The sequence below is a fragment of the Phaeoacremonium minimum genome, assembly GCF_000392275.1.
Source record: "Phaeoacremonium minimum UCRPA7 unplaced genomic scaffold PA7_03_scaffold_299, whole genome shotgun sequence".
In the NCBI taxonomy this organism is placed as follows: Eukaryota; Fungi; Ascomycota; class Sordariomycetes; order Togniniales; family Togniniaceae; genus Phaeoacremonium; species Phaeoacremonium minimum.
The window spans coordinates 166,360-177,335 of NW_006921204.1; the positions used below are offsets into that span (position 1 = coordinate 166,360).

The 10,976-nt window shown below is 52.9% G+C and overlaps 2 protein-coding genes across 2 annotated transcripts; both read left to right on the forward strand.

The window, feature by feature from the left end:
* Positions 1-475: 475 nt before the first annotated feature.
* UCRPA7_3967 (putative mrna export factor mex67 protein) lies at positions 476-2,677 on the forward strand (the record flags this gene model as incomplete). Its single annotated transcript, XM_007916519.1, has 4 exons — positions 476-967; positions 1,151-2,264; positions 2,325-2,363; positions 2,481-2,677. 4 exons carry the CDS (start codon positions 476-478, stop codon positions 2,675-2,677), a joined length of 1,842 nt encoding a protein of 613 aa, XP_007914710.1.
* Positions 2,678-7,149: 4,472 nt separating this feature from the next.
* Positions 7,150-8,934, forward strand: UCRPA7_3968 (putative pre-mrna splicing factor clf1 protein; the record flags this gene model as incomplete). Its single annotated transcript, XM_007916530.1, has 1 exon — positions 7,150-8,934. One exon carries the CDS (start codon positions 7,150-7,152, stop codon positions 8,932-8,934), a length of 1,785 nt encoding a protein of 594 aa, XP_007914721.1.
* Between the last annotated feature and the right edge of the window lie 2,042 nt (positions 8,935-10,976).

Below are 10,976 nucleotides of genomic sequence, written 5' to 3' on the forward strand. Positions count from 1 at the left end.
GGGGGGTCGTCATTCTGACTCAGCAGTTTCTGGCTTATGGTTTGTTGCTGCTGAGGTTTGGGTGGGGCTGAGTCAACATCCATCTCCGGCACAATTCTCGATCGCAGCCAGCACATCTGACTTCTTCCTGCAAGCGGATTCGACGCCTGTTCTCCTTTGTTCTCGCGACAACATCGAGCCTCAAAGCTCATTGCAAGAAAGAGAACTCTATTTTTCTATCTACGGACACTTATAAAGCAGGCTAGCGACTGTCTTCTCCTCCAGACAACATCTTTCTACGCCTTTGCCTTACCACCGAGGTCCTTCTCGCCAAAACAAGTTCTAGACGCCCTGCGCCTTTGTTGTCGCGGGTCCACCACCACATCGCTTTTACGATACTGAGTTCGCTCCCATCGATAGACTCCATCGCTTCTTGCACCTCAGTCATATCTCTCAATTTTGACGACGCGATTTCTGTCGACAGAACCCCATCACCATGGCGCCCGGCGGCCCACGAGGTGCTACGGCGACAGCGACTCGTCCTGCTCGGGGCTCTGCCAGTGCATCACGCGGCCGTGGCGGAATAGCAAAACGCTCACGCGGTGGTGCTGCACCTCGAGTCGACCGAGATGGAGATCTAGTCATGGACCCGACTGCGGCTGCAAATGGGAATAAATCCGGCTCTGGCTTCAGCAAGCCTAGCAAGCCACCCTCCGGTCCTGCCCGTCGCAACACACCGAGGACCGGCCCAGTTGCTTCAACCGCAAAGCTCCAGCAAAATCTTCTGCGACAGATCGGTGGCGATACCTCACGCTTACCCAACGGGCCCCGCGCAACACGATCCCAAGCGAATACGACAACTATCAAGATTTTCGGCCTCAAGGCCAGCAAAGCAGCGACTAATCCTGACGGTGGAGTCAAGAGTCTACTGGAGTTCCTCGAGAGGAAGGCCTCCGGTCTTTCCAACCATACAGTCACGATCAAGAAGGTATGTTTACGTATCCAACTTCTGGATACGGGAGGTTACGGAGCGTCGCCGAAGGTCCTTTCTCGTTTCCCTGCCATATTCTCCGCACAACGAGCAAACAAGCATATTCGACTTTCGCCGCTTATGTCCCTCCCGTGGTCCTAGATATTTGCCAAGGTTATATACCTTGCTAACCACTAGTAGTCACTTGTCATCGGTGACTTTGTCTATGTTCTAGCAAGCAATGAAGATAGCGAGGAGATTCTTAAGCTGAACACCTTTTCATTTGCCGGGACAAATCTCAACATCACGAAGAATGAAGATGGATGGCCACAACGGATAGAACGCCAAACAGGGTCAACAATGTCGGAGGCAGCAAAGCAGAGCAAACAACGCTTGCAAGGCGTGCTGGAACAACGATATGATATGAATGCCAAGTTGCTCAACTTATCTGCACTTGGCCAAGATCCTACGCTCATGGAGATGGGGCTTTTCCAAGACAAAGGCCTTGCCGAGAAGACATTCAAGGTTCTCATGGCCATATGCCAAGACCTGTTCAAGTCAGCCAAGGAGAAGCGAGAGGCAATCCAGAGCGTCTCTCTCGCCAACAATGGTATTGATTTTGTTGGCCAAATCTTCGAGCTTGCCGACACTTTCCCAGATCTCAAACACCTCGACTTGAGCGGGAATCAGTTCCAGCATACTAAACAGCTACAACGATGGCGCGGACACTTCAAGCATCTAGAGACGCTGCTTCTGCTGGGAAATCCGATTATCGAGGCTGAGCCTGGACACGCAAATGACTTCATGTCCTGGTTTCCGAAGTTGCAAAATCTGAACGGCGCTATCGTCAGAACCCCGGAACAGATTGCTGCCGCGGAGGCTGCTATGCAAGCAAAACCCATTCCCCAGAACGGCACCGACTTCCGTGATGTAGCTGGGCTAGGCGAGCAATTTATTCGGCAGTTCATTCCAATGTATGATTCGGATAGAGCTGCACTGGCGGCTGCATTCTACGACGAGGAAACTCGGTTCACCTTGGCGGTTTCCAACCATACACCGAGAGGCGAACAAGATGCTCCCGTACTACCATGGGCACCATACCTCAAATTCTCTCGCAATCACGGCAAGATTACTACCGTGGGTGCCCGTATGCAACGATACTTCGTTGGTGTCAACTTCATTCAGGATCTGTGGAAGCAGCTGCCTGCCACCAAGCACCCCGACTTAGTTGCTGAAGTCAACAAGTACATCATCGACTGCCATGGGCTTCCTGGCTTACGTGATCCCACCGGGCAGAGCAACCTCGGCGTCGATGGTATGATTATTACGGTCCATGGAGAATTTCAGGAGCTAGATGCTGCTACCGGCAAAACAGGCATGCGCAGCTTCTCGCGCACTTTTACTCTGGGTCCAGGTCAGCCAGGAAGAAACGCTATCCGCGTCAATTCAGACATGCTCTCACTGCGTGCCTGGTCACCAGTCCCGTCCATTGTGCCATCAGCTGCTCCGGTGGCTGCTGTGATGCCTCCAGCTGCACCAGCCGCCGCCATCTCTGAGGAGCAACAGAAAGACATGATGATACTGGAGCTCTCAAACCGTACGAACATGACTCTGGAATACTCCAAGATGTGCCTCGATACCGCGGGCTGGGATTTCGATCGGGCGGTCGCCGTGTTCGAGGAGAAAAGAGCGGTACTGGGTCCCGAGGCATTCAAGCCAACGGCCTAAGCGGAGGAAAGAAACTGGATAAACTGTACTATTACATCTCAGGCGGAAGAATGATAAGGAGAACGAAAGGAAAGGAAAACGAAGGCTCGGCATGCATTAGCGTATGGTTCAGGGCGGCGGGCAGGCGTTCATCAGGGTCACTTGTTTTTGTTAAGGCATCGCATGGCATAATCTGTCATGTTGGATTATCGCCAACGAGTCGATCACGACATCGAGGAGAGCTTTTCAGTTTGCCGTTACGCACTGCGTTTTCAGGGAAGGAAAGATGAAATACCAAAGATTGATAAACCTGCTTTGGTCGGTAGTCAAAATTTGAAACCAACGAAGCTCCTACTATGGAGTTGCATTATTCTAGCTCTTACATCACCCCATTGTGCCTATTGTTTCTGATATCTTTTAACACCTCCCCAACATTGCCTGTATGGCTTCAACTACAAATTTGAAGCGCTCCACGACCGTCTGCTGGCCGAGGTTCCACAATTGACCAATGACGCTGCTGAAGCGCCGTGGTTGGCTGGCGCGCGCTTTAGACCTCTCCGAGTGAGATTGCCATGCAGCGATGCCGGGCCACCGTGCGGAAGGCCGTCCTTCGTTGGCGATTCGCCGGCTTGAAATTGCGCGCGCTCCGGGGCACAGCGCTTACACGCTCTCCATTGATGATCACGAGGGACATTGTAGAGACAAATGACTGGCTACGAGGGCATCTCGAGAGAGATGAAGAAAGATCTGGGCTGCAGCCCGGCATCTTGCAGCAACGGGTAAGCCCACACGCTTGTTGGCGCTGATGTGCTTACTGCTCCCCTTTCCCAGAAATATCCTCTTCTTCCAATGCCGCCGGCCCCCAAGATCCCCCCAAAGATATGTAGTCACTCACATTACATCACTCTTGAACCAACTGAGGCCGTTTATATGGCCGGCTGTTCTAGAAGGCTGCATCACAAGCTTTTTCTCCTTTATAGAAACCGCCTATGCACAATGAAACGGCCTGCGACCGCGGTGGCCTTAAGATGTATCTTGATTTACACCAAAACCAAAAATAGAGCTGGCGCCACGGGCGATCATCCACGGCATATGGAGCGCTTTGGAGACGGCGTGTGTAAATCACCCGTGATCAGCAGACGTTTTGGGTCTCCTGGTAGATCCATGCATGTGGAAGCACTGTCACGGCTTAGATTGCGATGTTCCTCTGTGTTTGACGCTGTGTTCGGGGGCATGAGCATTCAGTCAGCCAGCACTCTCAAATACTACCTCAAAGGTTACAAGCTGGGTGCTATTGAGACTTTCGTCACACAAATGCTTGGGTCTAAGCCTCACCTCAATTGTTACAGAGGATGAAGGTAACGGAGCTCAGGTTCAAGCAAATGGGCGCGGTGCGCGGTGCGCGACGTAAGGAACGCAGCAATTGCTAGGGCCGTTGCAATTCCTACCAAGGCATTTGAGAGAACTAGATCTGGCTCAGAGACGCGTTTGTTGCCCTTGCTTCGGGTATGGGATTCTTTCAAAGGCTCTAGTGCGGATCGCCAGCCTCGCTCACGACTAACACCGAGTAAGGCAAGACACAGGCAAGTCCGGTGTCAATCAATCAATCCGTCTGTGGGTGAACCGACTTGATGGTAGCACTGCCGCGACTTCCTGATGATCGACAGGTTGCATACCACAAAAGGCATCATCATGGTATCTATTGTCTCTTAGTCATGCGAACGCGATCGCGAATGTTGTCGAGTCTTATCAGATTTGTTACGGGTTCTGCGGCTGCTAGAGCCTCATCTCGCTTCAAGGCTTTCGGCGTCTGTGACATCACCCTTCATTATTATTGCAGAGGAGGGCATCACCGAGCAATATTAATTTTGACAATTACCACCATGCGCGCACTCTTCAGCTCTCAGACCCCAAAGGTGAGAAGAGCCAGGTAGCGTGGAAATTGGAATTGGGTCTCACTGGCCTATGGAGAGCGGCACGGACGTTTTCTTCTCGGGTGGCGCCCAGGATTGGGCCATTCCCATTTGGCTCAGTCTTTTCAAAGTCAGGGGCTCGACCTGCAGGGATTCTCGTGTTTCAGACTAAGTGCAGGCCCCAGCGGCCAGTGGAGATGGCCTCTCTCTTTGGGTTTTCCTGGGGTCTGGCTTCTGTGCTTTTTCATTCATTCTGGGCAGGCTTGCACAAATCTCGCCGTCGCTGGGCAAGTGGACTGTGCCTGTAGCTCGCCGTCAAATCATCTCGACAGCGCCTCGCCAGTCATTATGAGCTGACGGTGACCAGACCATGGGCTCACGACGAATCAGTCTCCTCAGGCGGCTCCAGTGTCCGACCTGCTGCCGTGATCTCTCGTCGGCTCCGGCATCTGGCGCCGTGTAATGTCTATCTTCTACCTGATGTATGTACACTATCAATGCAGAGTGCCTGCACACATGCAATGTGGAGAGTCGCCATTCCGGCTCCTTTCCCCAGTCGATGCCTCCTCTCTTGAATACGAGGACAATGCAGCAGAGCATGGCAAGGAGCAGGCATAACTTGGAAGCAAGCCTTGTAGGAAAAGCTGCAGGGCAGTGCTCCCAAAACAGCTTCCAGATATTGGTGTCCCCCTCTCACGGGCAGCCATGAGGAAGCAATGAGCGTGCTGCTAGATTTGTTTCTGGGAATGGTCTGCTGCGGGCTTCCATTCGTGGCGCGGGCTTGACCATTTTGTTTGTGCCTGAGACGGCGGCCCCTTTTCCACAATGGAACGGGCTCTGGGTACTACCCCAGCCACCCACCGTGCAGGCATGTAGCCTGCAAGGTCCAGTACCTGCGCTTGGGCGCCAATAATCATAGCTTCAGGAGGTAGTCTCCAGAAGAAGCTACCTCAACGGGCTCCCCTTGCCCTGCTCGGGCCCGCTGGTTTCTCTCATTCGTTGGCATCCCGGACCCCAGATCCCTGTCCCAGCTTTAGTTCCTGTGCCTCCCCGTCCGCTTACACCGTACCATGCATGCCCAGATGCCCTTGCTGGGTGTGCGAGTCTCTCCCGTTCTCTCGTGCTCGTGGGTGACCACCAGCTTGCCCGTGTTGCCGGTCTGTCTCTCGCTGCTCTGTGCATGTCTCGCTCTCTTGGCCATTCTCGTTGATTTCCCGTCTCTCGGTTCTGCTTGCAAACCTTCACCCAAAGTGACAGCAAAGTGTTCGTCTGGGACGTTCTCACGAAGAGGAAACGAAGCTCACAAGCCGATAGTCGTCGACATAATTCGCTTCTCCTGTACAAGTGACAACAACGAACCCGTCCTGTTATTATATCCTCACTATTAAGATCCAGGGGCTAGGAGCACATACGACACGCACCATAGTTTAGGCATAGAGGAGGAACCACCACTGCTGTCCCCGTCTCCGCTCAAGCCCGCAACCTGCGACACGAATTACTTCAGATCATGAAGGCTTTTGTTTCCCTCTCAACCTGATCTACCAGAGACACGGAAACAATTCTCTCTTCGAGAAACATCAAAAGTTTATTCCGTAGATCATTCTGCTACGAATCGACCGGGGGCCGGGTCCTCAACTCGAAACTTTCGCTCCTTGTCCAGTTTCTACCTTCTCGACGACGCAAGCCTCCGTGGCCGTCTCTTCTTGGTGCTCAGCCAGAGCGTTTTGGACTTCGGACCAAAACCAAGCACTCATTATTCTTCGACAGCCGTTTGTTTCATACCTAGTGGGAGCTCGAATAGCTGCTACTTGGATACTAGACAGCCTGTCTTCGTCTCAACGGACACGTCCGCAGTCTGTTGTGCTAACAATAGCACTGCTCGGTTCGAATAAAACGATCTCGACGATAATCCCCGCCTGCCGAAACGCTTACGATTAGAATTGAGGTTCGGTACGCTATGTCGTCGCAGTAATCTGATCGGATATCATCGAGGAAGTCCCTTTGGGGAAACGCAATCGATTGCATCTAGTCCCGAGGAAACTGGTCGGCCGTTGAGAAAGGCATCTGAAGATGTCTCTACCCGAGCCAATTGTCCCATTGGACAACATATGCTCAGTCATTTTCAATAATACTCTCTACACCTACTCAGCGGACGCTTTTCAGTCCCTGAGGCTAGAAGAAGGTGCGGAATGGAAGAAGCTACCTTCGGGTGAGAAGGTCACAGGAGGCGTTTGCGTCGGATCAACACCGGGGGACGACAGTCTGGCAGGATTCTATGTCGTGGGAGGCAAGGGGAGCACGGATTATCAGGGCTTTCAGAAATACACCTACTCGACGGGGAAGTGGGAGTCGCTGACGCCCGTCGTTGCCGTTACTCAGGATCGACAGTGGCATGGAGCGACGTATCTGAATGCATCCGACTCGATATTGATGTATGCTGGGTCTCAAGATGGCACTCAGTACCCCTCGACGCAGACCTTCACCATCGGGGCATCAGCGCCGTACTCAGTGATAGCATATCAATCCATCGCGCCACCAACGATTAATCCCATCCTGCTGCCTTGGTCAGCAAGCTCAGCAATGCTAATTGGAGGAAGCACGACGAATACGAAGGTCATGACATTCAGCCCGGAGACCTCGTGGCAGGACTCCGGTGCCTCTCTCGCGGCGCCGATTGAGAAAGACATCACTGCTATACGGGCGGTGATCATCACTGGAGATGATGGATGCAAGAACCTTTACACCTTTGACATGACACAGTCGCCGAACGAAGTCAACAGAACTGTTCTCATTGACGGCAGTGGGGCACCAGTGCCTAACTCGGCACCCATTACCAGGAGATCATTGATTGACTCATCAAAGAGGAGGAGTTGGAGGGAGCGGAGACAGACTCTGGGCGACTGGCCCCAGTACAATGACACCTTGGCGCCATCGAGCACACGAACTAATTATGCAGTGGCGGAGGACCCTAATGGCTTGGTAGTAGTGGCTGGTGGTAATGACGATGATGTCCTTTGCATGTTCGATGCGCGAGAGAACTCCTGGCAGAATGCGACGGAAAAGCTGGTGGACCAGAAGGTGTTCGCTTTGTCGGAGCCGTCATCCTCATCGACGATCACATCGGCGACTGCCACCTCGACCTCGGGGACGATCACGGCCACATCGTCGTCTCAACCATCAGAGACTGCTGCTGCTGCGGCTACCAAGACCCAATCCAGCGGTCTCGGTACTAACAGTATCCTTGGAATTGTACTTGGTTCTATCTTTGGTAGCGCAATCATTCTCGTCCTGCTATACTTTTGCATCAGGCGACAGCGAGCACGACAGGGATTCATGGAAGCCGGTCACAATCGAAGAGCCAGTGGAGCATCGTCTCCGGAGAAGGACGGAATGGGTTTCGCAAATGACAGCTTGCCTCCACGATTAGGCGCAGGTGTCTTCCGGGGACACAATCCACAGGACTCTCACGGATCGGTTTCGTCTATGGCTATCTTGATGGGCAAGGTCAACCAACAGAACAAGCAGCAGCAGCAGCAAGCCTCTGTTGGACGGAAGATAAGCAACGGCACGAAGCGCAGCTCATCCAGCAGTCTCTTCAACAAGCAATTCAAGAGCACAATCAGCAAGCCCATTCCGCAGATGGCTCAGAACCCGGTAGTAGTGCCCGGCCCTGAACCACTTCAGCCCCGTGAGGAGAAGGTCATGTTTGCGAAGAACACGGCAGAGCCGAGGCCCGTGCCGCGCGGCAATGTTCTCGACAGACAAGGGAGCACGAGACGTAGCTCTGGTTGGAACCGATACTGGTCTGGGGGAAGTGCCTTGAATATTCTTGGCTTCGGTAATGGCAACAATAACGGTGCCAATGCCGGAAATCGTGCTACTGTCGACTCTGATCAGAGCTCGCACTATTCGAACCAACAGAACCGGATCACGCAAGACTCAGCAACGGTACCGCCGCTGCAGATCGACGGACGACCAAGGTTCAGCCGCGTCAACTCTGGATCGCCTACCGTCGACCAATGGCCAAGCAGGATGCAGAAGGGGATGAGTGCGCAGATCGAGCGGCCATCAAGCCGTGTCTCCGACATGTCTGGGTACTCGAGTGGCATTCCCGCCAGTGTTCATGACACTTGGGACCCGACCTCGTTCTCGAACAAGCCCTGGGGTGCAGACCGTGCGCCAAGCAGCGCTTACAGTCTCTACACGACGCCTCTGGTTCCGCCATCGCAGACTTCAAGACAACAGCAGCACCCACCATCACGAGGAGGTGTTCCCAGTGGCGTCAGTCAACAGCCTCAGTTGGCCATGGCCGCAACCTCTTCAGATATGAGTTGGCTGAATCTCGGAGAGACGTCGCGCTATTAGGCTTTCTAATTCTTCCACCTTCATTCGTACACGACCTTATCACGAAAATATCGCCTTGCTGCTTGCTCGTTTTTCACGTCATTCCCTGGCCCACGGTTAATGGTTCATTGACGGCTTCTGCATCTTCATGTCTGTCGCTTATACCCCAGAGAGTTTCTACCGATCGGCGTAACTTTGTGTGCTGTTGATGTTTTTCTTGCGATACTACGGTCCCGGCCTACGCCACACAAAAAGCGTCTCATCTTTATAGACTTTCGCTACTGCATACCAAATCACTACTATTTCCCAGAAGAGGCATATCTTCGGCTGGACAACCTATTACCTCGACCGCTCTTTTACAACACCTACCTTCTCGACACCGGCCTCTGGCCTGACCAGTTCAGCACACCGTTACTACGGCTAGTATCACGTACGCGCCTCGTTGCGTCACAACCGTCACGTCTCCAGCTCACGGCGAGGAGCAGCGACACGGTCTCTGTTTCATACACTACTGTCGCATCACACCGGCGCATATCGAATCTATTCCTTCTCAAGCTCTTGCTCGATCTTCTCTTCTTCTCGGATCTTGCATATATATCCTGGGATTGTTCTATTTTCTGCTTCTTCTTTTTTCTCTCTTTCTTCTTGCAAGCGAAATCTCACTCTTCTGTACATGTTAGAGCAAGGCGCCCAGCCAGGTCTGGTCATCCGCTTTTCTCCGCCTGCTGCTGCTGCTGCTGCTGCTGTTGCTGCTCTCGACCTCCTCCGATGATACCAATGGGTTTGCTTCCTTGCCCTCTCTTCTATGAGGCGGGAAGTCAGCTCACACATATAGTACACTACACTACACTACACTACACTACATTTACATTACATTTACATTACATAGTCTCAAATGCGTTGTGGTAATTTATTCTTAGCGATGTTGGGGTTGATGAGAGATGGGATCCTTGATGATGAGAGAGAAAGGGGGATGCATGTTGGCAAAGTTGGGCGGTGTGATGATGGGTGGATGGAGGGAAAGGGGGGCTTGTATGTATCAATGTAGTCGAGCAGAGACGACTGGGACACGCGAGAGAGAGAAAGAGAGAGTTGAGTGGCAGTCTCTTGAAATGCCAAAGAAGTTAAATAACGCTCATGACTAAAAGCTATGTACGTGACATATGTGTGCTATCAAACGTATAGCCCTGTTTCGTGTTACCACCTCCGCGTCTCGAGATGACATGGCACTTGCTCAACATCTCTCTGTTCAGGTACATCTCTGGTTCGTTGGGGCTTTTCAGACTGAAGAGCCATATTGCTCTTATCGGGCTGTGACAGCTACCTAGGTAGCTATCAGGGTGACCGAGATGGCAAGTTCGGCCCTCGGTGAGAGATACTGCGGCCTGCCAGGAACGGCCGGTCGTTGGGTACCTAGCTGCAGCAAGCAAGCAAGCAAGCAGTCGTCCATTCGGCAGACTAGAATAGATGACTAGACACCCGCCAGTTCCTTCGAGAAGCATGAGCTCCAGTGCTACCTCACAACCTACATCTCTACATCTCTCCACACCAGCATCAGCAGCAATGCGGGCCCCGCGTATAAGGCGCATCCCCATCCGCCGCTAGAAGCGTGGGGGGAGGAAGCTCTCTACTACACAATTGCAACAATAGGCGATGTATCATACGGATGGTCGGCATCATCATTCGTTTTGCTCGGGGTCCAAGCTGGAGAGTGGAACAAAGGTGTGTTGGCATGATGAAGCCACGAGGCTCGCTCGGTAGTTGAAAGGGGCATAGCACCCAACTCGCCCGTCCATGTGGCTCTGGGGTGGCTGACCGGCGGCGACGCGCCCATTGGCGCTGGCTGGTCAAGCTGGTCCCGGAGGCCAGCCCGGCTGGCCTCTTGCAGAGATGCAGATGTGCGTCCTGTGCTGCAGGTCGCTGGAAGGGGTCTAGCAGCCGGTGGGCGTCGGTGAAGAAATCGGGACGGTAGCTCGTTATTCTGCTCTTATTCACTTTTCACGTTCACTTTCACATTGGCTTTCTATGCTGGAGTGATATTGACCTTTTTTTTTTTTTTTTTT